The sequence below is a fragment of the Lutjanus erythropterus genome, chromosome 5 (genome assembly GCF_056507025.1).
Source record: "Lutjanus erythropterus isolate fLutEry1 chromosome 5, fLutEry1.hap2, whole genome shotgun sequence".
NCBI classification, from domain to species: Eukaryota; Metazoa; Chordata; class Actinopteri; order Lutjaniformes; family Lutjanidae; genus Lutjanus; species Lutjanus erythropterus.
In genome coordinates, this window is record NC_139321.1 from 9,492,096 (window position 1) to 9,508,744 (window position 16,649).

The 16,649-nt window shown below is 38.5% G+C and overlaps 1 protein-coding gene across 1 annotated transcript; it reads right to left on the bottom strand.

The window, feature by feature from the left end:
• Positions 1-353: 353 nt before the first annotated feature.
• apool (apolipoprotein O-like) lies at positions 354-14,258 on the bottom strand. The gene is made up of 11 exons (XM_084719823.1): positions 14,124-14,258; positions 10,997-11,092; positions 10,779-10,904; positions 10,205-10,259; positions 9,282-9,380; positions 6,351-6,442; positions 6,129-6,245; positions 4,535-4,742; positions 3,957-4,424; positions 3,097-3,228; positions 354-1,020 (listed from the first exon to the last, which is right to left on the bottom strand). Exons 1-11 carry the CDS (start codon positions 14,256-14,258, stop codon positions 932-934), a joined length of 1,617 nt encoding a protein of 538 aa, XP_084575949.1. The 3' UTR covers positions 354-931.
• Between the last annotated feature and the right edge of the window lie 2,391 nt (positions 14,259-16,649).

The following is a 16,649-nucleotide window of genomic DNA, read 5'->3' on the forward strand; positions in this document are numbered from 1 at the left end:
GGTGCAAACCTAAATTACAAATATATTATCTTCTGACTGTGACAAGCCTTACATGAATTAGAAATTTGCAATATTTCTGGTGAGCACAGTTAAGTTCTGGTTATCATCAGCTACTGAAAGAAGTAAGCTTTAAAGTTTCCCTGAGGAGAGAAGGCTTTGTTTTAGTGATTTAGGTGTGACTGAAGATTAAATACACTTTACACATTTAGCTGCTTATTATATGATGATTTAAGAGCAACTCTTTTCTTTTACTTCTGAGTTTTTTGGTTTCTTGGAGGATTCTAAATAAATTATTGTAGGGAGACATCTTTTGTGTCAGACTTGATTTACATTTAAATTCAAGATGCAACATGAAAATTTGAAAAATATATATTTATTTTTGATTCTCAACATCTGAAGACAATGTTTGATGCAACAAAATGGGACAGCACTGGTCCATCTTGTATCCATTATCAGCACATGAGCAGTAATTTGAACATACCGACGCAATGGGCTAAATTACAATAAATAAAAGCACCTTGCATTCATGACGGTGAAAGCTGTAGCGCAAAAGCCAGTACTTGTTAAAAGACACAAAACAGTGAGAAAAACTCACAATCTGCCACCTGTGACTAAAAAGATGTAAAAGGTCGTGGGTGTATTTCGTTGTTTTTTTTCAGGGTTTCCGTCTTTCTGTGTAAACCGACAGTTGTGTGTGCTGGAATTCACTGTATCGCTGCTACAATGCAAACGTACTCGGACCTTTTCTGATGGAAAATAAATGATGTGGGCCAAAAAAATGAGAGTGGAAACGTTGATGAAAGACTTTCTAACCCTCCTTGCTTGCAAAATGACCTATTTACAGAGAATAATGATACTGAGTGTTTGTTAATCTGGATGAGATATGAGATGGCAGTGTTGGAATGAGGTTTTCTCCCGCAGCCGGCTGTTCTCAGCTGCGTGTGCTGTACAGGTCTTCATCCTCAGGGTTGGACTGGCCGAAGTCCATTATAGCAGGGTCTGGCTTGAAACCAGAGCCACCTGGAGGACAGCGAGAGAAATGCAACAAAATCTCAGTGACAAAAAGAGAAATACTGCATGTTAAAATTGACTCAGACTGGCAATATCTGCATCAGTAGAATAAACTAAAATCTCTAGATAAGCCAAATTAGACACAACCAAAAATAATCTACCTGTGATAATAAAACCAGGGCTCCTACTATCTATGCTATGTTTCCAAATAAGACTGTAGTTTAATACTGGAGCTTAAACAAATTAGATTAGATTATCTACGCAGAAAGTTGGGCAAGTTCCCCTGTTAAACATCTCTGTCCATAGATGAAGTAAACAAACCGATGCTACCTATACTATACTTTCAAAAATAAAACATTTTTTGGTCACTTTTATAAATAAGAACCAAAAATGACCTAAAAAAATCAAGTTTCATGGCATCTGTGCAACCTTATTTATTCACTGTGGCCATGGAAACCAGAGTTAACACAGCCATAAAGGTAGGGGTTTTTTTTTAAGCAGAAAAGAGTCTGTTTACTTTTCTGGTTAAGTACACCATTGCAGAATAAATATTTAGACAAGCTTAATATGTGGTTATTGGTAATACTCTGTATATATGTAATACAGATATGGCTGCATTTTCTTTCTAACTAACTTGGCCGCAGATGTTTGGATTTGGTTCACTTAGAAGGCAATTAAGGCAGAGCTGTGTTGCAGATCCTCAAAAACACACCGCATCTCTTCCTAGAATTACCTGAATTCAAAATCACCTGGATGTGCGAGGTGTCTATGTGTGGTCTTTCCTGATCCAGATAAGATTAAGACTCATTTGACTACCCTTCACCGAATTTGCATGAAATTTGTTGTGCGCCACAAGAAAAAATTGTCGGGAAAAAAAGTGGAAATCCATGTGAGCAGATTGCTAAAAGGAGCCAATGAATTAATAAATCGAAGGGATTAATAAACTTTGCAGACTCTGTGCACACTGAACCTGTGACTTTAAAATAAAACACCTCACAAACTAATATCCACCACTAAGAATAAGCACTCATTGATAATCGATCGGAAAACTCTGTGTTATATATGTAGCTATGCATTATAAGCGGCACATAATAGAAAGACAATGGGCCACTCAGAGCTGTGTATAAATAAAACAATGTGAAATCCTGTTTGATTATTAATCAAATCCTCATACTTTATATATGAAGAGGAGGTCATTACATGCATACATATTATCAGCATAAGCAGCAGTGTAACTTATATATGTCATATATGTGTGCAGCATTAAGGGACTACAACTCTCATTTCGTTGCGCAACCCTGTGTTGTATAAAGATAAATAATAAAGAATAATATACCAGTTACAATCCACAGATCATAGATTAAATGTGTTACCTCCTCTAAATATTCAAAAATATATTAGGATGCTTCCTTCTTGAGAGTACACATATAGATGATATCTGCAGCGAGGTACAACAAGAAACTTATTTTCCTTGAAGACTGAGGTTATTTGGAGCAAACAGACAGATTGTGTTATTATTTTTCCCAATGCAGGATATAGTGTTATGCAGTATGGGATCACGGCTGTCTAGACTGTTACAAACTGTGAGCCCAATGCATAACTTTTTTTTGTTTTCAAACTGCATATATCCAAATGTTGACTCTGGTAGCATTATATCAGATTCCTGTCATGTTTTATTTGGTGGATATTTATTTTTTTGCTATCTAACAGAAGAATCCCCCAGGTTACTGCCCTGGTAAAAAAAAAAAAATGTCTGCAGAACTCATTCAAGGGTGTTTGGCTGAGAGATGAGATATATAAGTTGCACTGTTGTATCACGGTCGATATGTATGTGCGTATGTCAGAAACTGAATGTTATGTAATGAAATTGTGTGTTTATCACTGTGTGAACATGTGAAACAAAAAAAAGTGTCAGTAGAGACTGACAATAGCATGATCAAACCTCAACTAACCCAAAGTCTAGATAAAGAAAAACCACACATGCTAACAGGAAAAAGACCCAACACAGTCTGCTTCAGTATTTCTTCAGTAACTCCAGCTCACAAACTGAAGCAGTGGAGCGAGTGCCGCAGGTCTTCACAGTACCTTTGCTGTTTTCTACTGCAGGCTGTTGAGGTGTTGACGGAGTTAATGTCTCTTCCACGTCAATGACTTGTGGTGGGTCAGCTAACTCAGGTTCAGGAGCAGGTTCGGGCTCAGCTGATTCGACAGCCGGAACTGGAGAGAAGTCAAAATAAAACCCAGTCAGCTGCAAGAAGCGATGTGTTATGAAAGCTACAGTGACTTCACACTAATAACAGTAATAATATTAAGAGAGTTCTCATTTGTCAGTTTAAAATAAATAAGTGCAGGGTTCAAAGACTAAAGTGAATTGTCATGTTTAATCTAGGGCTCCAATGTCTATGAAATACCAGAAAATAGTGAAAAACGTCCAACCCATTTTTTTTAAAAGTCCAAGGTGAGGTCTTTAAATGTCTTGTTTTGTCAGAGTAAAAACCTAATATTCAGTTTAACATAATAATAAACTGAGGAAAGCAGGAAATCTCCATATTTCAGAAACCGAAAAAAGCATTCTCTGCCATTTTTGATGAAAAATTACTTTAACAATTAATCTATAATCAAATAATTCTTTTATACCACCAGCAGGTAAGCTAGTTTCTAGATTTACTAGCCCGACATGGCATTTAATTTGCCCTGGACAAGCAGACAATCCTTAATGTTAAGCCCTGAGGTGTGCAGTACTCCTCTATGCCAATAAGTTTTTTTTTCCCCAGACATTTTTTGGATCATTTTAGTTTAGGAGCATTCAGTGAAATTCTTTTTTTTTGTTTTAATTTTCTGATTGATGCACTTCTATATTACCAACACTGTTTTTTCAAGGAAACACCTCAATTACAAAGGCACTTTATTCCCTTTAACATTATAGATCAAAATATTTCTGCTACCTTCTGGCTCATCTGAGGTCTTTGGAGCTGGAGGTTCTTCAGAGGAAGGAATGGACTCGACTGCAGCAACCTCCGCTGGGGCAGCTTCTACTGGAGCAGCTTCCACCGGAGCGACCTCGACTGGGGCAGCTTCTACTGGGACGACCTCCACAGGAGCAGCTTCCACTGGAGCAGGCTCTACTGGAGCGACCTCGACTGGGGCAGCTTCTACTGGAGTGACCTCCACAGGAGCAGCCTCTACTGGAAGAGACTCAGCTGGAGCAGCCTCCACTGGTGTGGCCTCCACTGGTGTGGCCTCCACCGTCTCCGGTTCTAAGCTTGGTGCCGACTCGCCTGGACCGGCGTCACTGGAGGCCTCTTCTGCCGCTGGCTTTGTGTCTGCGGGCTGCTCACTTTCAACAGGCACAGGTATGTCCTCAGAGGTAGAGTTGGTCTTTGTCTCGCCTGATACTGAATGAGCCACTGGATCTGGACAGACGAGCACATTCAAAAAAATCATCAGTAAAAGGCTTTGTGTGATTGAAACAAAAGAGATGGAGACGGAGACAGAGGCAGACAGGGATCAATATCTGTAATACCTGTGTTGGTCTCTGTAGTGGTCTGGTTGGGGGATGTATCTGCGACTGTTACCGACGACGCCTCCTCTGTTATGACAGCGACAACAGGCTCATCAGATACTGGAACAGACTCAGCTGATTCCACCTCTGTCTCTGGGATTGTAGAGCTGGAGATGACTTCCGAAGCCTCTTTCACTACTGCAGACTCTGGATTTGGCACTGTAGCTACCTAACAACAAGTGGATAAAAATAAAGATTTAAATCAGTTCAACAAAGACTTGCATACATTATTTTATATAAAATGCTAATTTTCAAATCCACCATTTGATTAATCACACTCAAACTGTACTTGTCAGTGACAGAAGTAACACGGTTAATCTATAAATGGAATAAAGTAGTGGTTTTACGATTTTCTTGAATATTTCAGCTCTAATAGGTCAGACTCATTACACTGGAGAGAAAAAAAATGTAATTGCTTACATTAGCATTTTACATTTTAGACATTTAGCTGATATTATGGGGAGATTTACAGTGAATTAAACTGCAGTATAAGTTCATTTCTAGATGATTTGCCCCAAGTATGTATGGGGCAAGAAGAAGAGAGTTATAGTAACTCTACAATAATCATTAAAGGGCAAAATGCTGGGACAGGAAATGGAATACAACCCATTGAGACACAGAAGGGATTTTTTATGAGTAAGTAATTTGTGTAGAGGGGAAATCATTCAGTGGGAAGAGTTAACAATAGATATGGGGTGAAACTTTTGGTTTTAGTCACACAGTAAAGGCAGCTTTACATTCTATCAAGCTGTAGGGTTTTTGCTGGTTTCAACAAGTGAAATTTAAGACATCTCAAGACCCTTTTAAGACCATTTAATTAATATTTCATGGACACAGTGGCAAAAAAAAGACAAATAAGATCTCTTGTCCTTTTCACACTTAAAGGTTTTAGCAAAGTCAGTATCAGGGAAACTGGTTTGAAACGGCTCACCGACTGTATGACTTCCCCGCTTTTATATGAGTGATATTTAGCTGCTGTGCGTTAAGTCCAGAGCATCTCGTCTTTTTAAGGAAAGAAAATCTCATCGATATACTGTAGTAAATCACAAAATGACAATAATGCGTCATCAGAGATTAAGGAAACACGATAAGTTGAAATACCGGCATTTGATGAGAAGCCACGTTAGCCCACACGCCACATTGCAACACACTCGCTGGGCGTGCTCAGATACATTCTGACTGGACTGCACAGATTGGATTAGAGGTTACTGGTTTCATTACGTCGTTCCAGTTTGAGTCATACAATTTTTTTTATGCCTTTAATTTTACAGGACAGCTGAAGATATGACAGGAAAGAGGAAGAAGTGGGAGTTGAACCCAAAGCCGCTGCAGAGGACTCTCAGCCTCAGCACATGGGGTGAACGCTCTACCAACTGAGCTACCAGGCCGCCGATCCACGCAAACTTTTACCAAAAAATACATAAGAGATTGTAAGGCTTTAAGTTCAGATTATTGGATTTAAGACGTTTTAAGGACCCATGGAAACCATGAGCCGGTTGCAGACATGTATAATGATCATAATAAATCTGTTCAGTAGCTCAATATGATCAGTAACCTGTGGTTGTGAAGCAGCAGTGTCTTTGGCGACAGGTTCCTGAGGCTTTGGGGTGAGCAGTGAGGACACTGCAGTCTTGCTCCACTGCCCTGCAGCATACACCTTCTTACCTGTCACCTTGGGAGAAAAAAAACACAATAACAGTGTTAAACTCTGAAAATAATGAGGTCTGTAAGAGAGACCGGCATTCAAAAAAAAAAAAAGTAGTAAAGTAGTTTTTACCTTTACCACCGCCACTGCCTGGGCCGGGTAGCACACTGATGCTCCTGCGCCCATCAGGCCCAGTGGAACGGCTACCCTCTTGAAACGGGAGCCTAAAATAAAGTTTGCAATGAAGAATGGCTGAAGAACTGTCTGAGTTCGATGATCAGGTGTCTCGCTCATTCTTGAGTATTAAGACAACAGCATATTTTGAGTGGGTTTGATTCTTACTTGTCAAATGTGCTGGGCAAATATATTTTATAAGATGAAACTCTTGGATATTAAACCTTTTAACAAGCTAATGTCCCAGTGATTTAATTTTTTATTAAATAATATTTTTTGTGGCTGAGGACTTGAGTTTGGTCAGCTCCGTCACACAGGATCCCAGGAAGACTTTCTAACATATATTATATATGAGTGAGTGTGTGTGTGTGTGTGTGTGTGTGTGTGTGTGTGTGTGTGTGTGTGTGTGTATATTTTTTTTTATTCACTAAATACTGTTATAATGTTGCCCACTTTTATTTTCTGTTGATAATGTAATTATATTTGTGATAAACATTTAATATCATAATACAAAGAACACACATTTGGGTGTACCATGATTTTTTTGGGTTAAAAGACACTCATTTTTATAAATCAACCAACTGACAGAGCTGATGTCACATCCAGACTTCTTTGACTTGGTGCCCAAGTTGGATGCTAAGTTATTTTTTCATTTATTTATTTTTTATTTAATAAAAAAAAGCACTAACTTGTAACACATTATTCAATTATTAAAGAGAACTGTGAGTTATGTCACCTACAAAGTTTTAAAATACACATTTTAAAACTATAATTCTAATAAAGAGTTTTCATAAATATATATTTTAAAACAAAGATGCTTATAATAGCACATTTCTATATGTATGTTATCAGTAGATAATGTTAGTTTCAGATTTTGAAGGCTTTTAATAATTTTTTTATTTGTTTGAAGCTGTGAATTCTTGTCTGGCACAGCACTTTCTTTAAGTTTAGAAATTAAAAAAAAATTACAGCAGACCAAAACATTTGATAAATTACATATATTTCATACATATAAATCCTTTGAGAATACATGTACACAAAAAAAGGAATTAGAGTGTTAGTAGAAATAATCTGTTAAGTTTTTTTGATAGAACATAATTTGTCACAGTTCTCAAGAATGGATGATTTATACAAGCGATTAATTAATTTGCTAATATCAGTGTTTCTCAAACGTCATTTCACTTACTCCCCCACAGGGACAGAAAGACAAAAACAAAGAGTGCCGAGAAAACAGAAAGAGAAACTTAGCTTCACTTGTTTCTTGTGTGTCTTTCTTTGTAACTGTGGTTTAGCATTAAGAGGGTTTCAACTTCAGTGGCAAAATGTGGTCTGTGAAAGCTGATAATCTGAGAAAACTCTCACTTCTGACTGGGTCAAAGTCAGTATCAAGGGTGTGGTGTGTTCTACAAAGTGCGTTCAAAGGGATAGTTCAGATTTTTTGAAGAGGGGTCGTACGAGGTGCTTATCGTTAGTCAGTGTATCACCCACAGTATATGGCAGCTGGCACACCACAAGCTGGGAGAAACAGCAGCCTAGGAGGTTAAGCAATGCACTTCTGTGAACAGGATCAACGGCAAAACATATTTTGGACGCTTAAAAAAAGCCAGTTTAAGTGCATGCTATATTTGCAGTATTCTCACTGCTTTACCCTGCCATCAGACAACCGAACCAGGCAGCAGCAGAGGGTGCAGAGAGCATGATATCTGGCCTATGTAACGGCGGTTTCCCATCAGAAAAAGCTGTCTGACAGCAAGGGAGAGTTGTGAAAATATTCTAAATATAGCAAGCACTTCATCAACTGACACAATTTTTTTAGGTGGCTAAAATATAATGTGGTGCTGAACCTGTCCACAGCAGTTCAGTGCTTAGCTTCCATGCAGGTACTCCTGCTGGTTCTTCAAACTGGGGGCATGCCAACCACCACATACTGTAGGTAATACACTGACCATGGATACGTCCCTCATACAACACAACTTCAAATAATCCTTTAAGTCCAAGCTAAATAAACAAGGTTTATATATCATTTCTACAATTTTATATTGACACAGCCGCATACAGGGAGGCATGAAAATTGAAAAGTCAAAATTCTGAGAACACTGTCTGTAACCATACACAAAAATATGTGATGCTTCACTTATTATGTGCAGCTGTTACATTACTGCACAGCTGGCACAGAGGCATTGCGCCAGCTTGCATGCCACTATGATATGGCGAGGGGCAGCTCCATTTTAATTTAAATTAAAATAGCCTGTTTCAAATACAATCCTGATACATCAAAATACAACATCCTGACAGTTTAGATTTCTTGCGGAGAAAATTCTTACAGACCATCTATTATTTATCAGTCTATAATGGTGCAGGGGGAAATATTAACTCGTAGCAGAGGAAAGTTATTTGATCATTAAAAATGTTCTACATACAGTAGAACTCAATACTCTTTGAGTATCAACGTAATTGTGGATGTAACACTCAGTATCAAAGGGTTCAGGTTTTAAACATTGTGTTAAGATGAAACTGAAAACAACTGTTAGAAAAACTATTTATACTCAGCAAGTTAAGGATACTGAAGATGTGCTTCTGTGCTAACAGAAAAAAACTGAGGTATCATATAGGCAGTTGTACTAAAAAGTTGAGCAGTATCATACCTTAGTGTTAAAGTTATTAGCATATGTAAATTGAAAATTATAATTAAGGTTAAATGATGATTATATGCTTAAATATTGTAATATGGCATGACTCTTTATGAACATTAATTTTAATGTTTAATTGTGGCTTGTTTTATGAATTGAAGTCTTCTAATAGTATCATATGTACCAATAAATGGACAGATTAGAGCCTTTTGTTCCAGTCAGACCTACAGTGTGATATGGAGACTGAGGATCAAGTTACCTTTCCGTGCCAAGAACATGCCAAGCAGGCCAGCCATGGTGATGGTACCAAATCTGGGTAGAAACTCCGGGGGAGGGTCTTTCAAGTAGTAAAACACATCTAGGAGACACAGGAACACCAGTCAGCATTATAAATACCTACTTTACTCCTTTAGTATAATTTTCTCTATTCTGACCTGATGTCCGTCTTTCTGCTCATATTGTAACGTAAGTTGCTATACTGCCATTAGTAACAGTGGCGACATAAATGACAATAACTTTAATATTATGTGCAGCAGTATTTCTTAAGGACTTTTCACACTGCATATTCTTAGTCTATGGCTATCCTTTGCCCTGGGCTAAGAGTTAACCCTGGGATAACTTAGCTCCTTTACACACACACATTGTTAACCCAGGGTTGAGCTAAGCCAAGGGCTCTATGATTCACATTGCCCTTCTTCTAGCTCTGGGTTTAAGCCTCTGTACACCCACAAAGGCATTTTCCATTAGCCTGGCTGATTATCTTCTTCTTTTAATCTTTTAGCCCTGATTCACACCGGCAGCTTTTAGCCCTGGGTTTAGTTGATTTTCAGGGGATAACCCCACAAACTCAGGGCTAACCCTGCTCCAGAGCAGGGCCAACTAGCCCTAGGCTAAAGTCAGGGTTAGCCCACTTTGAAATGGATCAGGATTGCGCCAGCGTGAAAGATATCTTAGCCCTAGGCTAAGATATCCTTTGGCCTTGGGCTAACAGCTCTCTCGGACACGGGCTTAAGTGCAGTGTGTGTGCAGTGTTACATATTTTCTGAGGTTGGGGACATAACATATCCACTGAAATGTTCTACATCATTTCATCTTTGTAAGGAAGGGAAGGGATTTAAGTTTTGTGTTCATGATGGAGTATTAGTTATTTATGACATCTTAAGGTACCTCCTGTTGACTTACCCTCTCCTGTATGGTATAGATTTATAGTTCCCCTTTTTACAGAGAGACAGGCACCCTGCCGGGAACAAAGGACAAAGCTGAAATCAACCACTACAACAGGCCAGCAAGAACACAACTATCAAGGACAATACTGAAACGGACACATCTGAGTCAGTGTGAAGTGTGTGTTTTTTCCCCATCTTTCACAGTATCAAACTGTCAAATCTACTCACAGCACACATTACAGCTGTAGCGTCAACTGTGTAAACACTATTTCCTGTCTGACTCCTGAACTTTGCTGTTTGCAAAATTGTACCATCGCAGAGCACTTGCAGCACGTGGGATTGTGCTCAGTTATGTAACCGCATAAGAGGAACAAAAATCAGGGTTGGAAAACTAACACTGCAGGTGCAAGATAAGAGCTCTTCGATGTGTCTTTAGCTCATGTTCCATTTATGTAATGCTTATTCACATCTGTCAAAGGGTTTAAAGTGTTAGGAACGGATGTGAGAGTGTGACTTAACTCTGCTGCAAGTGTCTGCAAACTCTAATCTATTCTGTGCTGTTGTAGATACACACAGCAAATTCTAAATACCTTTACAGCGTGGATTATTGGTAGTATGGTCTCTCTCGCTGTAGTTAAGCCATTCTGAATAACACCCGGCCTCTCTGGAACAAACTCAGCCTGGGCGGACCCTGGCAGTGGGGTGTAGATGTTCAACTGGGGACAGAGGCAGAGTTGGCATTTCACTATGACGCGTAACAGTTCACTTCTCTCATATCAGATCTGCTGACTTTCTAGGACAGCCATACCTTTTCTCGTTTCACACCATCGGTGGAAGCTTCCTTCACGGTATACACCCGTATGGATGCTATGCTCAGCACCGTCGGGACGGCCACTATCACCACCTAGCAGCACACAATAAAAGTACAGTGTCATAGCAGCAATGCAAAATCCTGATAGACAATAATCACTGATAGACAGATGACTCATGTGGACCAGTGGAGGAATAAGTAAATGTCACATATGTAAATGTGGCAAAACCACAGTGCACAAACTTTCCATTAAAGGAGAAAGTCCTACAGTCATATTAGAGTTGAAACCATTAGTCACTTCACCATTTAGTTATTAAACACACCTATTTGTTACATTGATTGGTTCTAGACATTTTTTAAGAAAAAAACGTTCAAACACGCTGATTTCAGCTTTCCAAATGTGGTGATTTCCTGGTTTGTTAAGTCATCTAAGACAGTAATCTGAATATCTTTATGCCGCATTGCTGCTTCCTCAGTGTTACTGTTAAGCCTATATGACTATACAACTAAAGTTATATGTCCCAGAGTGCAATTTGTGCGGCAGCAAGTGTAAAAAACACAGAAAACATTCAAAATCACAATACATATACAATACAAAATACAGTATTACAAAGAAACCTACAGCAGTCGATATAAACATACATACATATGCACAGTCATTCAAGCTCCACAGGAGCAGATTAATAAGTGTTCACCACAAACCCCACAGGGCTTGTAATAATATAATGAGCATTACCTCACAACATAACTATTAGCAATGTAATATACACGTACACGTATAAACATAAGCTTCATCTGAACCATGCAGGAGGTTCAGTCGAAGCTAATTTTAATGGCTTTATCTCTACTGCTGGGTATTTTAAACGCTAACCTGCTTCATGTTTTAAACGTTTATCGTATGTTTGGTATGCAAAGTATACACTTTATACTTAGCCTACACTTAAACTTACAATAAAATATGTAGCTGCAACTAGCTACCTATTGTGGAAAACTTATAACAGCCGTCTCAAACTGAGATAACTAACGTTGATGGCAGGTTATTGTCGCCTCTAACTGTGTCCATTTCGGTGCATAAAGAGTTAAAACAGGCTGTACTGGCTAACGAAGCCAGGGTTGACAAATATCAAGGTTTATAAACTGTTATGCATGCTGAAGAGACGCCCAAACTGCTGTCAGCTAACGTAGCAAACTGCTGTGTAGTTAGCATCGACTCATTCAGCGAGGCTAACACAGTAGACGTGGTTAGCAAAGCTATTTTCATGCAGCGAAGCGTTAAATGGCCGGAAAGTGACAGTGACTCCAAGGTTACGCTAACGGCTCCGGGACAGCTTACGTCGACGTTACAAATGCGCATTCATTGAAAATTTACACTTCAAACACGAAAAAACTTGGGCAAAGAGAAATGTCAAGCATTCACCTTGGCCGCCATGACAGCGCTCCTCCTCCTTCTTCTTTGGACGCTGAGTCGCGGTTTGAACCGGCACAAACCGCGATCAGCTGCTGCCACCTACTGGACAGAAGAGACGCCTGCAGCAGCCTGAAATAATGGTGAGCTCATTCACGAGGTACAGTATGTTCACACAATGTTCTCAAGCTATTAATAATGGCAAGGACTGTTGTTTTGTCGGTTTGCATGCGCTTAAGTAGATTTTAAAACATCACATTTCGTTTTTATTATTTTTAAGTAATTTCTGAAATTATTTAACATGTAAACCAATAGACATTTTTCATAGCTGTCATATTAATATATAAAACTGCAGTATGGTAAACAAAGGTGTTACCCTGATGATACTAATTAGCTTCCTGTTCCTTTTAATCAGTGGTGGAAAGTACAAGTACTGTTACATTGCTAAAATATTCCCCAATTACAAGTAAAAGTACTGTTGTTAGAAATATACTTAAGTAAAAGTATAAGGAATTCATCTCAAAAACTACTCATAGCATTAGGTACTTTTACCCATTGATGTTACAGTTACCTCTCCAAACAAGGGTTGCAATTTCCATGCATGTTTCTTAACCGATAGTTGAAAAGGCTAACAACTGAATAATCGTGACACAAAACTCATTTTCAATTTTCATTTTAAGACAAAGTTTAAGTTTCTTTATTCAACAAATGGCTCCACCAGACAAAACAAAGTCAGATGAGGGGCAAATTTCTGCCATGTCTATTGATTAAATATCCATGAATACATTTTTCATTGGTCAAATTCTTAATGCCAATTAATTAATTAATCATTAATCATTAATCATTAACATTCTCACTCAGAATGTGTGCTGCCGGAGCATTTTATTTTGTTTTACGTCCATATGTTTTTGTTTTCACTGACCCGTTTGTGATCAGATCATCTTATTTGCTGCTAAAATGCAGACGAAAAGTTTGGTATCAATATAAATTGTACTCAGACTAATGCATGTATTAATGCATATGTAAGCATGAGTAAAAGACCAGACATGAAAATCTACTCATGAAAGTACAAGTACCCAAAAAGACAACCGAATTACAGTAATTTGAGTATTTGTAATTAGTGTAGCAGAGCTTTTCCAGTGAGCCATCATGCACAATAGCAGCACTCTGACTCTGTTTGAACTGAATGAAACCTTAGTTAGTATCACTGGTGACACCTGTTTTAAAACTACTATTGCATATCAATATGGCTGCTGTGAAAAAGGTCTAGTGGTCATGATACACGGTGGTTTATTGGGGTAAAGGTAATGGATTAATTACCTAAATTAACCTACAATTGTTAGGGAATTGGAGCTATTTAAATACAAATGACCAGATGTGAATCTGGTGTTATCACCTGATGTTGTGACCATTAATCATGTCAAAATCTCTTATAAGAGCTTTATTATTTTTAGCCTGTGTTGTGCTCATATGTTGCATATACGTCAACGAATCGTGTTCAAATTACCACAAATAAGAAATAAGAAATTGTTCCAGCCAGGCTCTCTAATGGTCAAAGGCCTCCGGCCCAGTGGTTGATCCATGCTTGGTTCCAGCATATTAGAGTACAATGGTGTCCCACAGGGCTGTGTAATGTCACCCATCCTCTTCTCCACGTAGCCAAACAAACTCACCTGAAATAGCAATGAACTTGTTAAACATGCTGATGAGATGGCCCACCTGACAGTCGATCACTCCCTGTCTACATACAGGCAGCATGTAGACACCATGTTCCTGTGGTTCCAGTAGAGATCCCAGGATCTGAAGAGCTGTATTGCTGACTGACACCCAACACACACTCTCTGGATCTCTCATGCTGGAGATCTTAAAGTACCCGAGCACTGAGGTCGACCCCCGCCTGTCCTTCAAACAACATGCAGACGGAGTCTAAAAACATGGCCCAGCATCACATGTTTGACCTGAGGGGGCTGAAAGGTTTTAATATCAGACAGAACATTTTAATGACAGTACACCGGTCACTCATCAAATCAGTCCTCACATTCAGCATTTCAGCTCGGCTGAAGCAAGAAAAAAACTCAGCGAGAAGAGAATCATCAAGCATAAAACCAAAATCACGGGCGCCACTCGAGCCGAGCTCTCAGATCTTAACAGTCACACAGTAAAAGAAAGTCAGACTCCATCACTGAGGACCCTTCACACCTCCTTCATCACTCCTTTAAGCTGCTCCCATCAGGCAGCCACTTCACAGCACCTCTGGCCAAAAAGAGATCGTACAAAAACTCTTTGATTCCCTCTGCAATGTCCATCTTAAACAGGACCAAACAGACTGTCACTACTTTTAATTGCAGCTCTGCATAGCTGCTGTTATTTATTTATGGAACTGTTATTGCTTCAGTGCAGTCTTTCATGGATCTATGTTTTTATGTTGTTTGCGAGCCATGGACAATTTTCTATCATTATTAAGACAATAAAGTTCTTTGAATCTTGAATCGTACACATTGCACAGAGGGCTGTAGGTGGGGACAGAAAACAGGAAAATGTTGCCCTGTGGAGCCCTAACAGGTTAATCTAGGATAAGAATTGTCTTAAAAATAGCTCAGAGCAATGTAGAACCACATATATATATATATATTGTACATGTCTCATGCATTTATGCTCTGATTACAATGGCTTGCAGGTTAGGTGAACTGAAAACTGCATAGATGTAAATATGAGTGTGAATGGCTTTATGTGTCAGTCCTGTGACAGACTGATAATCTGTCTGAGGTGTATCCTTCCTCTCAGTGTGAACAACCTCTTCCTCCTCAGACCCTGCATGGACAACTGAGTATAAATGAATGGAGTTACTAGTAACTCTTAAATAGGGCTGCAACTAATGATTATTTTCATTATCGATCAATCTGCCGATTATTTTGTCTGTAAATCAATTCGTTGTTCGGCCTATAAAATGTCAGACGGGGGTGGAAAAATGTTGATCAGCGTTTCCCAAGCAACAAGATGACGACCTCAAATATCCTATAATCAATTTACTGTCATGGGGTTACTCATGTTTAAGATGCGGGAAACAGATTTTTTACTTTTTTTTTTCCTAAAAAATGTAGTTTAGATTAGTCGATTCTCAAAATAGCTGGCGATTAATTTAATAGTTCAAATACTCATGCAGTTCTACTCTTAGTATTTATTTATTTGCTTATGAAGAGAGCACATCAGGCTTCAGCTCGTACAAAAATATTTTAGATATACACATTAGCTTTTGCAGCAGTAGAACATATTGTATGGACACTCGTATGACAGTGGTGGAATGCAACTTGGTCCATTAACAAATTACAGTACTTATGTAGATTCCAGGTAATTGTACAGTACTTGAGTATTTCCATTTATGCAACTTTATATATGTGAGTGAGTTACTTCTTATATTTCAGATTAAAACCACACGTCTCCAAATTAGGTGATTTTGAATATGAATGTCTGTGATAACCTGAGGGATGAAGTGCTCTTTTATAGGCTGATAAAATTCTCTACTTCTTAAGCTAATAAAACTGTTTAAAAACCCTCCAGGATTAGCTGGAAAATGCATCACCACAAAGCTAAAAACAGGGCTATTTTTTACCTAATGAAAAGTTCAGAGATCTGTATAGTAGTCATTACACCTAAGTAAGGCTTAAAATACAGGACTTTTACTCGTGGAGTATTTTCACAGTGGAGTATTAGTGCTTTTACTTAAGTAAAGGATGTGAATACTTGCTCCACCACGCCTCTTTGTTTTATGGGATGACCCCTGCTCCTATGGTCATCTTCATCCTGGTAAGATAAACACAGAACACACTGCAATGCTGTTTCAATAAATCCAAGAAAAGTTCGACATAAACAGAACATAGCTCATAGTGCAGAGGATTCAGTTTATTGAAGTCAAAGTTTAACAACTTAAGTTTACAATCTGTATTTTTTGTAATATATATTCATATATATGAAACCAAAAAAGGCTACTTTAGGAAGAATAAATGTCATTTTCTTTCTTTTTTAATATCATCTTTAGTCAGTTTAATGTACAGAATAACAGTAAGCTAATATTATCCTTGAAAAAGAGCAATATGTTCCTTTTTTTAATGTCGCAGTGCAACTTACATCTTACACACCTGTGCAATGTACCATGAGGTGTACACCCCTGAAAGAACACACAGTGGAATCTCCCTTTTCGGCCTGTTTCTGCAGGTCTACACACACAAAGATCTGGGAGGGATAACA